The following is a 16,996-nucleotide window of genomic DNA, read 5'->3' as shown; positions in this document are numbered from 1 at the left end:
TGGTCAGAATGCCTCTCTCCTCACCTTTTGGAAACATATTGCTGGCATCTCATTTTAAATGGGCATACAGTACTGTGCAAAACTTTTAGGCACCAGAGATTATGAGATTTAAAAAGCTATTTATCTAAGCAGTGAGTGTTTATTTGCTAAAAACAAACAAACAAACAAACAAACAATGCCCAACATTAGAATAAAACCAAATAACATTATTCCAGTGAGTGTGATATTCTGTGTGTGAATGTGTTGGTTTAACTAATCTCTCCTCGTGGCATTCCGTATGTTATCATCCAATACCTAGTTTTACCGGTAATAAATACTGATTTTAAATAATGTGTGCTGTTGATTTAACAAATTCATTCAGTCAAGGAGAATCTGAACAAAACAATTTTCTTCAAACTCACTCACACCTACTACATTATAGAAAAAATATATATATAATTTTTTTATATTTACTGTGATTATATTTGACTTTATATAATCACCACACTTACTGAGAAGACATTAGTTTAAATATATAATTACCTTAGGTGTCTAAGACTTCTGCACAGTACTGTATATTTTTTTGAAAACAGTAAAATATCTTAGTTTCACCATTTGTGTTGTATTATTTTGTATTATATATTGCATTTAAGTTATGTGCATATTACTGCCTTATTTTTTTGTTAACATTTTGCCAAATGTCCTAACTCTTTAGGAAACATGGTTGTTCACAATATTGAATAGTATAACTATTATTTGCAGACATTAATTTCTATAAATGTTTTGCTCAGTTCTAGTGTTTAATCATATTAAGAGCTTGTATCTCAATATAAACTGGCACAGTGTATGAGGTCTAGTGTATAACTCATCACAGAATGAAGCTTATAGACTTTATTAGGGCCATAGGTTAGGCCATAAATGCTCCAGATCATTATGGTACTAAACAACAACAGAAAAGATGGACATTTACTATGCAGTGTGTGATACTGAAGCCGCCCTTTACTCCTTTAAAATATTTTCAACTAGTACATGTCCTAAACCTTGTGAACATTTGCTCATACAAAGAATATTTTGGAATTTATGGTACGGACAAGGAGTTTGTTCCCCCACTCTGCTGTAATAACAGGTTCTACTTATTTGGGAAGGCTTTACACTATACATTGGAACATTAAAGTGAGGATCTGATTGCATCCAGGCATAAGATTAGTGAGGTGAAGTAGGGATGTTGGATGGTTAATGGATCACAAACTCCACTGCAGGTCATCTCAAAGGTACTGAAAGACGATTCAGGATGCAAAAAAATGCAGATTCATTGTTCCACAGCCCAATATGTGTGTGTGTTGCTTTGGGTCACTGTCTGTGAGGAGTATGATGTGTTCTCCATGTGTGTATGTTGGTTTCCTCCAGGTGCTCTGGTTTCCTCCCAGAATCCAAAAACACAGGCTGGTAGGTTGATTGACTGTACAAAATGTTTCTAAGTGTAATAGTGTGTTGAAGAGCGTGTGATGGACAGGTGCCCTGTCAAGGGTGCGTTCCTGCCTTGCGCAAAATTATTCAGGATACGCTCAGGATGTAACAAAACCCTGAACAGGATGAAACAGTTATAGAATATGAATTGAATAAATAAATTAATGAGAGATCATTCATTAGAACCTTTAATACAGGTAAAGTATTTTGTGTAAGTAAAATGCCTTGAGTTACAATTAATTTTTTGTGATTATTTGCTAAAAAACAAACAAACAATCAACAAATAACACCCAAAATTAGAATAAAACCAAATAACATTATTCCAGTGAGAGTGATATTCTGTGTGTAAATGTGCTGGTTTAATTTTTCCTCGTGGCAGGCCGTATTATTTGAGATTATCATCCAATACTTAGTTTTACCAGTAATAAATAATGATTTTAAATAATGTGTGCTTTTGATTTAACAAATTCATGCAATCAAGGAGAATCTGAACAAAACATTGTTCTTCAAACTCACTCTCACCTACTATTTTATAGTAAAAAATAATCAAAACTATCTTTTATTTTTTATTTGTTTAATATTAATATATATTTTCTATTTACTGTGATTATATATAACTTTATACAAGCACCACGGTTACTGAGAAGACATTAGTTTAAATATAAATAATTATCTTAAGTTCCTAAGACTTCTGCACAGTAATGTATTTTGTGCATAACAGACTTTATCACCAAGCTCATGTGAACTTGACAAAGTTTTACATTGTGACACATCAGAAAGAAGCTCTGTTTGCAGAGAAGCTACTCCATATGGCCTTTGAGGATAGTTTGAGACAGAGCCAAAGAATATCTTGCAAACAGACTGAATCAGAACTGAAAGAGTTCTTTGGTGGAAAGAGATGATTAGGACCAGTCATATGTCTAGCACAATACCTCACTGTGAGTGAAATTACCACTGAGATGGACATGTATTATGTCTGTAGAAACTATTCTGTTGCCAGGTTACATTATTTGGTTCCCTGCCACTGTGATTCTAATGAGAGAGTGCTAGCAGACGGGCCTTCATCTGAACCAACTCAATCAGAGCCTCATCAATAAAGCTAGACCTGTTTCACTAATTCTACAGCCAGTTTTTTTTGTTTATACATTTTTATTATTATAAATTTAACATGGTTTCACACACTTTGGGCTTCTCAGCAATCCACAAAGGTAGGGCATATATTTCAAAATGTATTTATTTTAGTTTTAATATATTTTTAATATGGAATATGTGTAAATTTGTCCTTAATTTGAGATAACTATGTAATAAAAACACACTCTGATGCAACCAATGAATTCATAACATTAACTAACATCAATTATGATATTTGCCAGTGAGTAATATTTTTAGACCATGGAAATAAACATAGACAGTGTCATATATTCTGAAAAAGCCTGATTCATATTTGTAGATCCTTCCTACAGGGCTTGGATATAAAGCTCTTAGAAATGTTTAAAATCCTTAAGGCTATTTCTGTGATTTAATGGACTATTATCCTTTAACAACACAATGCCTTAAAGGGCTCACATCCTATATTTTTCTTCCCTTTTGTCCTCTGAGACCTGAATGACATTTATGTGATTCAGTGTGCCAAAAACAGCCATAATTCATCTTTACACAAGCATCTTCCAACCTCTCTTTGTCCTGTAGATTCGAACAGACTGTATCTTTAGAACAGACTTGTGAAAATGACCTTTGTGTGGATGGTACTCTACATACAAATTTTGTTTTTGAATATACATTAACTGGGTGTTGGACTAGTGAATGAGTTGTATGTTGACACTTTTTTTATTCAGATACGGACTTCATAATATGCTAATAATGTTGATTTAAATGCATGCACAAATACTGAAATTATTGTGGTGCATCCAACAATAAAGACAGAACTCACATGTACACATGAGTGCACAGCTGTTCCGCTGGCACTAGATTTAAAAGAGTTGAAAGTAACATTTCCTATAGGGAACCCTGTATCAGCAGCATTATTTTGGATATTGTAAGTGTAGCTACAGAATAACCCAGTCGAATTACTACAGAATGTCACATAAGCAAACAAGGAAATGCCTAACATTGCAGAGTCCCCCTTATTTAGAATGAATTTCACCAATGTCATTGTTGTGTTAAGGACTCTGCATCACCAAGAAGGCAGACTGATGTGACTTTGCATAATTTGAATAATGCCATTCATGGAAATGTGCTGGGTGCTGAAACTTTAATGGGGTCTGGAATAACACAAAAGCATCTCATTTAAAGCCTCTTTGTCTCTTCAGTTTTCTCCCAGCGAAGATCAACCTTCTGCATCTCTGTCACCTTTTTAATGACTCTGGCATGAGCACATAGCATGTTTTCCCCTTCTTCTATTCCTTCTGAAGCAGAATTTTAGTAGCAGTTTCCTTTAAGGTAAAATAAATGAAGAGAGTTGCAGCAACAACAAACAATAAAAATAATAGTAATTCAAAGTCAAAATGTCTGTTTTTGGAGTGCATTGCTGAGCTGAGCCATTGCAGCGGGAGGATGGATTTGTTGGTTAAACCTCAAATCAATATTTCAGCAGCAGAAAAAAGAAGAGAGAGTTGCTGGCTTGCATTTTTTTCATGTGATTCGCATGCTTAATAATTCATTCCATCATAAAGGTATGATCTGCTAAAGTAAATATGAGTTGTGGCTGGGCGTGTGATGGAGAAAACATCAAATTCTGTTTGTTGAAACATAATTTTAGCTCCAGTGTGGGGAGTAAACACATATGAACGCTGACACTGTGCTGAAAATCAGTTTCTCTGTTTTGAGGTCAAATATTCATAATTAAAAGGTGTCTAAAATGAAATATTTTCCTTTTCTGCTGCAATGGAAAAGCATACGGAAAACAAATAGGAAACCATTCTTTCTGACAGCAAGCATGAATTTCATAAAGCTTCACACTGTATGCACACATTCAGCCATAACATTAAAACCACCACCTTATATGTGCTATATATTTGCACTTTGTAGTTCTGTGACTACATATGGTAGTCCATCTGTTTCTCTGCATACATTGTTAACCTCCTTTCACTCTGTTGTTCAGTGTTTAAGACCTAAAACCTCAGAGCACAGAAAATGGTGAATCATTGTTTGCAGTATTTCTGTTGTGGTGTTGCACTGTTATGACTTACTCAGGTATAACAGTGCTGCTGGAGTTTTTAAACACTAAGCCCACTCACTGAGAATGATCCACCACCTAAATAACCTGGTCTCTAGTAGTCCTCAGCATGTCCTGATCATTAAATGAAAGAGTGAAAATAAATGGCATCTAATAGACTGCAGTCTGTAATTGTAGAACTACAAAATGCATCTATATGGTAACTGAAGCTGAAAAAATGGACAATGTGTTTCTTTTATGTATGATCAATGAATGGACTGTTTCAAATGACAATGAAACACATAAAGCATGCTATCTATATATTTTTCAGAGCTCATCTTATGGCAGTTATGTGAGTCTATAACCCAAAACAGCTGTAACTCATCTTTATATGAGCAATTTCCAATCTGTCTGCATTCTCTAGAATTAAACAGGATGTTTCTTTTAGTGTTTTTAGAATTGATTTATGGAATAACCTCTGCTATGTTTTACCTCATTGAAAATACACTGACAGTAGAATTAGCCTGTTTTAGTTAACTGCCAATTCCACCCTCTATCTAGGTCTCACCCAGCCACACACTGCTATAAACACTCTTAAAAATAAATGTTCTACAAACAGTTCTTTAAGCGATGCCATAAGAATCAATTTTGGTTCCATAAAGAACCATTTTAGCTAATACATTTAAATAGGTAAAGAAGTTAAGTCAAGAAGAAGGTCAAGTGATGAATATTTAAACCTTTAACAGGTTCCTCACACTCACATATCTTCTAAACAACAAGGTTCTTTATGTAACCAAAAGGGGTTCTCTATGTCATTGCTTAAAGAACCCTTTGTAGCACTTATAATTATAAAAGTATAGCTGGGAAGCTGAAGGCTAGCCATATGCTAATGCAAAGCTATTGGACAAGATGACCATGCTTGGGGGATAATATTAACCACTCAGTTCTGTTATATATGTTGACACATATATCATACACATACATACATATATCAGATATATCAAAGCACTGAGACATTGGTAAGGGAAAACCATGCTATGTTCAGAGAGCAAGGTCATGGACGGTCACATAGATGTTATCACTGTGTGATACATCAAAAACAGTTGCAACACTTGTGAAGCCCTCAAAATGTTTACATGTTTAATGCTTTTTCATCCTAGTAACAGTTGCTATGAAATGATCTGCCAACCATAATAAATCGAAACAAAGATCATATTCATTGATTCATGTTCATATAATGTACACAGGCCAATTCTTTTGCTTTGCAAAGATCATGCTCTGACTTTGGAATACAGATTGAGGAGCAATTGCTTTCCAAATGTAGAAGCAGAAAGAAAGCAAATAAATGCACTTAAATTGATGCACTGAGCTTTGAGCTCTGTACACTTTGGAATCCAGTGAAAGTCGCTCGGTCCGTTGCCCTACCATCCGCTGAGATTACACCACCAATTAGTCTGCAGTTTCCTAACATTCAGCCTTCAAAGCTGAGGAGCTGCAGCTTTTATTCCTTCACATCAAAGGCTATTACTCTTTCTTTGCTCTCTTCAAATCAACATCTAGCCCCAGGATCTCAGAGGCTCCCCTCTCTTGCCCCTCCCAACCCAAAACAGAGCAAGGCTTTGAGTCAGATCATAATGAAAGCAGCCATGGAAGCCAAAGACTTGAGAGAAGAGATGCTGTTTGCATCCTAGAGATGTCAAATTGTTTATTGTTTTTCCTGTCTCACTCTTCATGTACCCATGCTTATTATTCCACAACAACAATTGAAGCACAAATCAGAAACAACCGTTCTCTCTCTCTCTCTCTCTCTCTCTCTCTCTCTCTCACTCACTCTTACTAAAGCATTTCTAAAGTTTTGAGATGCTTATGCATACATGTTAAAAATGTATGATCTCACAGTATACATTGTAGAATAATGTTTTTCAATATAAGAGATGCTATATGCCGTCAACGTACAAGGTTGTGTGGCCTATTGATCTCAGCTGAGGTGAGGATTGGAGGCTAAGATTAAAGAGGCTCTGTAGCATTCACAAAAGCACCTCAAAATAGATATGGGCTAAGAGGCTCTCAGAAATTGTCCCAGATGCGCATCTGGAGTGAACATTTTGTAAAAGTTCATTGCTAAAAATGAACATATTTCTAAATATGGCAGATACTGTGTGGCTTTACCATGTGCTGCCTCCACCAATCTGATTTCTGCTGCATCTGCATACACTATAAAATGCCATTTCAAAACTTCATTCTCTTATATTATATTTGAAAATGAAAAGAAAACAAACCTAACTATATATTAAATATTGTCTATACCATTACAATATAAGATACTACATCTGTTATATAAACAAAAATGACCAAAATGTTTTTATTTTTATTTTATTCTGCATTCTTCAGAAGAGTACATCATACATTACACCGAGTTTATCTTTAGAACTCAGATCTGAGGATTTCTGATTTCTGATCAGCATCGAAAGTGGTTAAGAGTTGGGGATTTTTCAAGCTCTATTCAACAAATTAGCAACTGAGAATTGGGGATCTACTATGTTCTGATTAACAACCTCAGACGAGGAAACATATACGGACTGGCAGGACAGTCAAGCACACACATATTCTGTCTATGAAGCTAAGTTTTTAGTGTGTGTATAATGAGGCCAGGCATTTTCCTGCTGAAATAACCAGGTTATTTGAAAACGTCTCTCTCTATAATCCCAAAATACAACTCCACTGCAATTGTATCTTCACACATATTCAGATCATCCACTGCATTGTTGTCCCCCCCCCCCTCAACTCCCCCAACACAATCCCTTGACAGAGGGTGGCTTTTGTACATTATACTGAAAATCTGGATGCTCCCTTTCATTTTCATTTCCATTTTTCCAAAACTAAGGATGATATGCAGAACATACACTATATCACCTTTTTAATGTATTTTAGACAATCTAAGATGAGCTTGGCCCCAGAGAGCTTATTTCTGAATAGAACTTATGCATGGCTTCCTCTAGACTTTCAGGTTGCAGCAAAACAAACAATTCTTGTTTACATTTCATTTTACGAAATACCCAACTTTTCCAGAAATGGGATTTGTATTTTCCAGGCCTTAGAGCTCAGGGTCTACAATAATGAGACTTTTATTTTAAGAGAAAGATAGCCTTAATGGAGTCAAGGTCTTTATCAACTCTTTTCAACAGTTTTGTCTCTCATTGCCATCAATCTTCTTCCTTAATTAACAAAGTCAGATGAAGCTAATTGGTCTTTAAGAACTACAAGGTTGTCACTGAAACCCTCGCACACACACACACACACACACACACACACACTGAAGATGTGTGAGACAGGAATTGATTTATTGGGGTGGAAAATAGGGTGAAGTGAAGGAAATAGACTTCTAAGGAACTTGGATGTGTCTCTCCAGAGACATCGTTGTTTTGGACACATTTTGAGGCTGTGTGTCTTCTGCAATTGCATCATATACCAAATATACATTAAGGTGTTTGTGTGTGTGTGTGTGTGTGTGTGTGTGTGTGTTTGTGTGTTTGTGTGCCTCTTAAACTTGTGAGTTTGCACCTGCCGTCCAGGTGTTTTTGGAACAGCAGCTGTGTTTGTGTGTGTGCTTCACAAAAGACACTGCATTTGTATTCTCCAACACAGGACAAAGGAGCCAGGACATCAAAATGATAACAAAAATTAGGCTACTGACCAACCAAAATTAACCTTATATTAATTTCACTTGTATATATAATGTAATGGCTATAATACTATATTACTAACAGTTATGCCTATAAACAATAACGTTTCTAAGCAGTCTTCTTGTTTTTTTTTAGTTAGTTAAGCCCATATTTACCCTGAAATAAACGCTGTATCAACCAAATTATATGGACAATATTAGTAAAGCAACATAAATGGTGACATGTGTTGGTTTGCCATGTATCACATTAAAATATAAGTAAATAAAATAAAATAAATACTGGATCAATGATCTGCAGCTGTCCACACATAAAATAAACCCATGAATGTTCTTCTCTTTGGGAAATGCCTTGCACCCAAATAGAGATAGACATTTAATTTCTCCCAAAATAGAGATGCAAGTCTTATGAAGAAAATGGGAACGTGGTGGTGCATTGCCTTAGTACTTTGAAAAGTGTGGGATCAAATGTTGCAGTGCATCTGAAAATAATGGAAGCACTGCCACTCTTTTATACACAACTTAAACATAAATGGACACTCATTGTCCATTTTATCAGCACCACTGACCATATAGGTGCACTTTGCAGTTCTCCAGTGACTACTACATTATTGGATGTTTTAGTAAAATCAGCAGTAAGGGTAGAAACCAGTAAAGTGTTTTTGATTACAGCTGATCTGTGTATAGTTATATCAACATGGTACCACATGGAAATGGTTGATAATTTTGTACTATATTACTCTACATACAAGGGTTGGACAATGAAACTGAAACACCTGGTTTTAGACCACAATAATTTATTAGTACGGTGTAGGGCCTTCTTTTGCGGCCAATACAGCGTCAGTTCGTCTTGGAATGACATAGACAAGTCCTGCACAGTGGTCAGAGGGATTTTAAGCCATTCTTCTTGCAGGATAGTGGCCAGGTCACTACGTGATGCTGGTGGAGGAAAACGTTTCCTGACTCGCTCCTCCAAAACTCCCCAAAGTGGCTCAATAATATTTAGATCTGGTGACTGTGCAGGCCATGGGAGATGTTCAACTTCACTTTCATGTTCATCAAACCAATCTTTCACCAGTCTTGCTGTGTGTATTGGTGCATTGTCGTCCTGATACACGGCACCGCCTTCAGGACACAATGTTTGAACCATTGGATGCACATGGTCTTACTGGTGCAATGTGGAATTAATGAAGATTGGCCACCAGGCTGCTCCAATATAGCCATGACACCTCCCACACTAAAATGACAGGTGTTTCAGTTTCATTGTCTAACCCCTGTATATTATAAAGGATACATTAGCTTACAAAATAAGGAGAACTTAGAACAATTTCTCTAAAGATACTTTATAATACAAAGAGTAGGGAGCAGTGCTTGACCTTCTCAGAAAAAAAGTGATACAGATATATTACAGTTTTCTGAATAAAAGAGTCTTGTTTTTTTTTATTTATACACACTGGCTTATAAACTATTTACAGGGATTGCAAGTTTTTGTGAAATGGCTTTTTACTGAGTAAAATGCTTAAATATAGTCATAAAATATTAATATAATTGTTCATAAAATGTGTCCATTTTCTATTAACATTTTCATTAAGAAAGCTTCTTACTTCTGAGCTCTACCCCTGTTTTGATGGCAGGGCAAGATTTAGCCAACCCTGGCTGCTACAGTCCCGCCCATCATGTACATTATATATAGTGACACACACACACACCTGCCCCTCACCCTGCAGTTTAGCAGTGTGAGTGTGTCTGTGTGTGTATTAGTTGGTGTTGGCTCTATTGCAGGGCAAAGGACACTTCACTGTGTGTGTGTGTGTGTGTGTGTATGGCATGCATGGTGATTGGGTATACCAGATGACGAACTGCAGATCAAGGGGCAAGAACTCTGTGTGTGTGTGTCTGTCTGTGTGTGTGTGTGTGTGTGTGTCTGTATGTGTTTATGGTGTGTGCATGGAGAGGTAAAACTCGCCCTCCTGCCCAAACAAGAGTTATGATTCATTCAAGTAGTATCTGTTTTACGGGACAAACTAGTTTCCCACTAGGAGGCCCCGCATAAACACCCTCTGGAAGCGGAAGCCTCAATGCAGCATGAGCTGGCCAAGTTGTGACATAAATAATCTGTTCAACATGGCTGAACAATACACCAATGATAAAATATCAATTAATATTATATAATTTACAATGTCTACATGTAATGTCTATCTACAATGAACACATGCAGGGGTTTCTGGTTTTGTTGGTGATTTGGAACATAGCAGCATGATGTTTGGAGAGCAAAAGAGATGGTAAATATTTACATTTTTTTTCCTAGATGTAGCTAAAACATTTGGCTCAGTGCCTCATAAGCTTACATGGAAAGCCTTTGCATTTTTCCAGGCAACAAATAAAATTATAAGGCTAATTTTGACAACATTTCACAATTAGTGTTTACAATGGCAATGGAGTTATTAATTAGGGCTCCTTAGTAGGTTGTAGGCTGTGAAAGGTTGCATGACGGATCTCAGCTCCACCCCCAGGTAGGGCATACATGGATGATATGACTGTTGTCCTGATGACTACTGTGCCTTGTACACAGGGTTGCTGGGGAATTTAAGTAAAAACTTCAGGAGGGCTAGGCTGAAAGATAAACCATAAACTTGTGTGGGGAAAATGTTGTCTAGCACTTTATATTAAGTGCCTCTAATAACTATTAATAGCCATTATCAATTCAGTTTTTAGGCCCACAACCTGCTCTGTATGGTTCAATGCTGCAATGTACTATCTACCTCTTCACTGGTCTCTCTTGTACAGAAGGGATCAGCTATCCTTCAATTACAAAATTTGGTCCCACTTCATATTAAGTGTTTCTAATAACAGATGAACAACATATACAACAACAATGTAATTAATGATTAGTTAGTATCTGTTACAGGTGGATTACAGTAGTAAAGCTTATGTGATTACATATGTGTATCAACTTCAGTTTTGCTTTTTGTTATTACACAAGTGGATCTTCATATTTGTAACTGCAAATTCTTACTCACATAATTCATGTATTAATTTTTAATTAAATATAAATAAATAAAAATGTATTTTTGCATTAACTGCCACTGTTATGCCACATGCCACATATGCCATATGTCCTGTGAAAACAAATATAATAAATTTATCATAGGAACCAGGCTCAATAATAATAACTATAATGCAATCCCTGTCTGGTGATTCTACTTAGTTACATAAACTGCCTTCATGAGCATTTAAAATGTAACATATTTTCACAAGATACAGGTGAGTCTGTAGGTTTTCTAGGCCTGTGCTGCAGCTCACTGTATGCTCTCTTCATAGCTGTCAAGCAAATTAGTATAAAATTAATCAAAACATTTTAATTATATCTGTTTGATTTTAATTGTTTATAGCATGCTAGAAATGTTATAATTACATATTAATAAGTATGCAACATTCCATATTTTCTCATGGTATATTTATGCGTTTTCTAGCGGAATAATGAACAAACAAACATACAAATAATAATAATAAAAAAAAAAAAACACTCTGACATACATAATATATTTAGCCAGGATTTCTACAAGTGCAATAAAAGTTCTCAGTCATAGCTTTTACTTCCTTGTTTGAACAACTTACTTTTACTTTCATTTTTAATCCCACAAACTGTGAATGACAGTGTGTGTTTGCAACACATACAAATTGGAGTAAATAACACCATATTCTGTCCAAAATTAATTTTATAGTATAGAGAAAAAAATTATATGATTCTGAGATCTCTAATAGAAAATAATTTTACTTTGTAAAGTTTTACATTTTGGCAGAAGATATGGCAGCTCCGACAGGTGAGTGTGTTGTTTTTATTTTGTTCTGAAGCTTTTAATATGCTCTAATATATCAAAGAAACAGCTCAAAGACATGTTTTAGTAAAAACTGTAGTGAATACAACAAAGCAGGTTTAAATTTCATCTTTTGATTCCAAGTTATGAAGCATAATTATTTGATACAGGTGTAGCTCATATATCTGTTTCACGGGAATGCAGCTCACAGAAAAAAGATTACCCACACTTGATTAACTTGTCTCAGCATGTTCAGTGGTTTTTGTTAGTTTGAGGGCTTTTTGGGTTATTTAAGGGGTTTTTGTCTTACTTGTGGGCATTTTACAGTGGGGTCATTGTTGTATTTGTGTTTGGGTAATACTTCATGGCGGTTTTCACCAGTGGAGCATTACTCAGCATGGTGAATAAGAGGCTCTGCCAGTTCCACCAGCCCAAATTGATACACATTCCCTTGCTTCCTTTCCTCTCTCTGTTCAATAAAGGTTGCATAAATGCAGCAATGGCATTATTACCCTGTCTCTGGTGACATATATTTACAGAATACAGTCAAGTGAGTTAGTGAAAACAAGGGATATATTTATCTTTGTACTTTGGTCAGTTGAATAAAGCTAAATAAAGTTAAGTCAGTTAAATAATGAGAATAATCAAATCACAGATCCATTGTATAACAGTTTAGAAAATTTCTCACAATTTTTTTTTTTAAGAGAATGGAAATTTTTCTGAGTAGTTACTAAGAATTAGTAGCTTTGACCACAAGGTTCCGAGAGCAGTCCAATTTAATAGACTGCCCATGGAAGAAACATGAGTAAAGAGCTGGGCTTGACACCGGAAGATTATTGGTTCGATCCCCAGAGCTGGCAGGTCATGAGCAAGTGTGTGCCCTTGAGCAAGGCACCTAACCCCCAACTGCTCCTGGGCGTTTTGGCTAGGACTGCCCACTTCTCTGGACTTGTGTGCTTTCTGCCCCCTAGTATTCACTAGTGTGTATGTAAATATGTGTTTAACGGCACAGACTGGGTTAAAACCATATTCCTCTGTGTGCAAGCACAGTGGCCAATGAAGTGATTCTAATTCAAGGACATACATACTGTTTTACAAACAGTTTTTTTTTGGTTGTTTTTTGCTGTTACTTAAGAAGAACATTACTTAAGTGGACATTTATCCTATTATGTTAATGTGTGTTTACTGTATTTGTGTGTTTACAGCCTTTTATTTAAAAAATGAAAGGGAAAATCACATACCGCAGCAAGTAAGTGGTGAGGGGGCCTATCTTTTAGGTTATGTCTGGACCATATTGAAAGAAGAGCATTTAGGGTCTGGTTGAGCATGTAACAAGCATGTGAGGAGCCTGTGATGAGCAATCGATTTCTGAGACAATCCTGGTCTTCTTTTGATATGTTACATGACTACCTTCGTATTGAAAAATTTCCAATTTGGCAGCTTTCAAAATGGTGGCCATGTTCTGGGCATAGCCCAAAAATAGGCCCCCTCACCCTTTATTTGCTGAGGTATTAAGTCATTCTCCATTTTATTACTGAAATTAAAGGGTGTCCTTTGACTTGTGACTCACCCTGTATGATCTAAAAATTGTATTTTTACACACATTTTCACAGTTTTAAAAATTCAACTCTGGTTTAATGTTTCGGATAAATTGGTAATAAAGACTGTTGCCAAAGAATGCATTTTGTAGATCACATAATTGAGATTTTGTATAAAAATACGAAGCATATACTATGTTCTAGTTTCTTTAAAACTAGAAGTACGAAATAATTTTTGTTTCCTAAGGCCGCACTCCTGCGCTGAAGCCGTTGGTGCCTACTGTTTTGCTAAGCAGGAGCACTAAGCAGGGGATAGGGTGTGGAGCAACAGTCTGTGCAGTCTGTGCTTCAGATGAGATTAAAAACTTCATCTTAATCAGGCACAGACTTGTATAACACAGTCGTCAAGTCATACACTCACACCAGAGGAGAATTTCACACAGCAAATTCACCTACTAACGTGTTTTTGGATTGTGGAATAAAACCCATGAGAACAGGAAAAGTATAGTCCTAAGCTATTGTATTTCTTTTTTTTTCGTTTTATTGAAAACAACAATGGCAGTTAAGAGACATGATGTAGTAATATTTTTGGCCCTTTATTCCAGAACATTAAAATTTAAATGGAACTCTATGGTTACCTTCACACATTTTTTTCAAAAGCTTCCCATTAATAACACTTTTTACATTGTTGTATTTTTTTCTAACAGAAGCTCTTCATTTGAAAATAATATTGCTTGGAGGACGCTGGGCAGGAAAGAGTTCATGTGGAAATACCATTCTGAACATGGATGTCTTTGGTGCTGGGACTCAAACACAAGCATGTGTCATGAAAACCAACAAAGTTGCAGGTATTGAAGTCACTGTGGTGGACACACCAAGCTGGAACTGGGTCTCTGCAGAGGACTCATCTGAAGAACTAAAGCAGGAACTCAGAAGAAGTGTAGATATGCTCGGCGAAGGACCCCATGCTTTTCTATTGGTTTATCCTTTAGGCGCCCCATATATGGAAAGGCACAAAATGGCCATGCAGGAGCACTTAGAGCTTTTGGGTTCCAATGCTTGGGACCGCACTATGGTCTTGTTTTCCAAAGGAGATTGGCTGGGGGAGAAGGCTATAGAACAACATCTGGAGGGAGCAAATGAAGAACTCAAATGGTTGATGGAACAGTGTAAGAACAGATATCATGTGCTCAACAATAAAATCAAGACAAATGAGATGCAAACCATTGAACTACTGGAGAAAATAAAACAGATGATTAATGCTAAAAGAAAATCAAGCATGAGCAATCCACCTTCGAGTAAGTAATTTTTTCCTGCAAAGAATACTTTCCACATTTATCAGTAACATATTATAGCTCTTGTTAATTCTTCAGATGCTTCCTTTATCTCAATTTTCATCATTCAGTCTTAACTAAAAGGCTCTATTTGAATATGTGAATACATACCTAATTCACTAATATATAAACAATCCTCCTGGTTTATACAACCCTAAAAGGGACTCTGAGCGAATCACTTCATGTACTCAGAAACACTTCCCAAAACCACTCTGTGAACATAGATTGTTTGATGCATTTGCAAGAGGATTGCCTTGCCTTGCCCATGGTTCTGGGCTAATTTAAGATGGAGATTAATTGAAAAAAAAAAAAAAACTGTTGCTTTTCAATTAGTTATGACATGGTATCAATGCTGATTAAAATCCAACTGAAACAATGTATAAGTAAAAGAACCTAAAAGGACTAAAGTCAGCGATGTATTTATTCAATTGCTAATGAATTTTTTATTGTATATTTGTTTTTGCTGTAGTGACTGAAGAAACATCTGCTGCTGCTGAATATGGAGAACCTTCAACAAAAAGATCAAAGCCAACTTAACTTGTTTATTACAGTTTAACAGCCATTGCCTATTTGTTACGTTTTTACACATTTATTTTGGCTTTGCTGTTCAAAAATTAGTTATTTTAATCTATTGATTGTGGCTTCATATTTACAAAATTTTAACAATTACTGATAATAAAAAATAATTAACAATTGCTGAATTCTAAATGTATTTAGTAAATGCATACCTATAGTTACCATTACCAATATTACCATATATAAACTATAAAGTATCTTCCTGATCAGGATTAAATACTTACAGAGAAAAAATGAAAGAATTTGTAATTTGTAGTTAATATTTATTTGTTCATTTTACATTTCAGAGTTATGGATCTAATCTAAATTTAAATTAACTGTGTTATTGTGGAAAATCACTTTATTTTGCACAATATAACATACAGAAAAAAAAACACTACTTACCTGTAAATGACAGGATGATGTTACAATTTAAGACTTCTTTAAATAATATATTCACGGTCCATTTCAACATAATAATGTATATCAGTGGCATTTTCCTGTTTATAAAGCAGTTATAAAGCAATAAAATATTCATCATTAATATGCTACAGTGTGAAACTTTGAATTTTTAAACTGCATAATACTCAAATGTTTAATGGATTATTCAGAGCTTTATGTCTTCATACACTGATTGCACTGAACAGGACACTTGTAAGGATGAAAGTATTTCTGAACATAACACATTGCCCAAGAATATTTTACTTGTTTATTTTTATATTTTTCATAACACTCCAGTAATTGTTCATATGTTATTTAGGAAGGAGTCTGAAGGAGGTTGAAAAAAAATAAAAAATAAAAAATACAATTAATGCTAGAACTAGAATATTACATGCAACCTATGTTTGTACAAAGTTATATTGACACATGATTGTAAGTTTATGTGCTATAACATAAAAAATATGTTAAAGTTCTGTAGTAAAAACAATAAGGCCCAGACTTCAAGAAAATCCTATCAGGATTTTGTTCCAGCTCTAGACACCCCTCAGTCTTTGTGAAGATTTATTCAACTTTATGGGCAAATTTATTCTTAAATTATGGGCAATAAAACTAAGATATTCTCTCTTTGCGTCCATATTACAGTGTAATGAGCATTGCATAATTGGAAATTGAAAACAAGCAGTACAAAGACAATGAAATAATTAATCTCTCATATTTTGCACCCACATATTGCATTTTATACTCTATTGCAAATGCAAACCATATTATTTACCAAATTAAATATTTAAGAACAATTCTATGCTTTAGTGCATCAATTTGTCCTGGTTATAGAAATACTCAAAAAATGACGTGTATATATTTAAAATAGCCACAGAAAGGCTTCATTAATGTTAGGAAAGGAACTCATCAGGGGGCTTTTCAGAGCATTATGTGCGGCACTGGGCCTAATTTATTCTTTGGTTTATTCGGCTGATATGTGAAAGCCTTTGCGTTAAGCAGCACGACAAAAATCTTTTTTAGCCATGTCTTTC

The 16,996-nt window shown here is 35.3% G+C and overlaps 1 protein-coding gene across 1 annotated transcript; it reads left to right on the top strand.

Moving 5' to 3' along the window:
• The first annotated feature begins 11,931 nt into the window (after nucleotides 1-11,931).
• Nucleotides 11,932-15,709, top strand: LOC136676209 (GTPase IMAP family member 4-like). Its single transcript, XM_066653052.1, has 3 exons — nucleotides 11,932-12,103; nucleotides 14,343-14,933; nucleotides 15,439-15,709. Exons 1-3 carry the CDS (start codon nucleotides 12,088-12,090, stop codon nucleotides 15,504-15,506), a joined length of 675 nt encoding a protein of 224 aa, XP_066509149.1. The 5' UTR covers nucleotides 11,932-12,087; the 3' UTR covers nucleotides 15,507-15,709.
• Nucleotides 15,710-16,996: the final 1,287 nt, after the last annotated feature.

Source organism: Hoplias malabaricus, chromosome X2, assembly GCF_029633855.1.
Source record: "Hoplias malabaricus isolate fHopMal1 chromosome X2, fHopMal1.hap1, whole genome shotgun sequence".
NCBI lineage: Eukaryota > Metazoa > Chordata > Actinopteri > Characiformes > Erythrinidae > Hoplias > Hoplias malabaricus.
The sequence above is the reverse complement of the archived record's forward strand: the minus strand, read 5'-3'. Positions and strand labels throughout refer to the sequence as shown.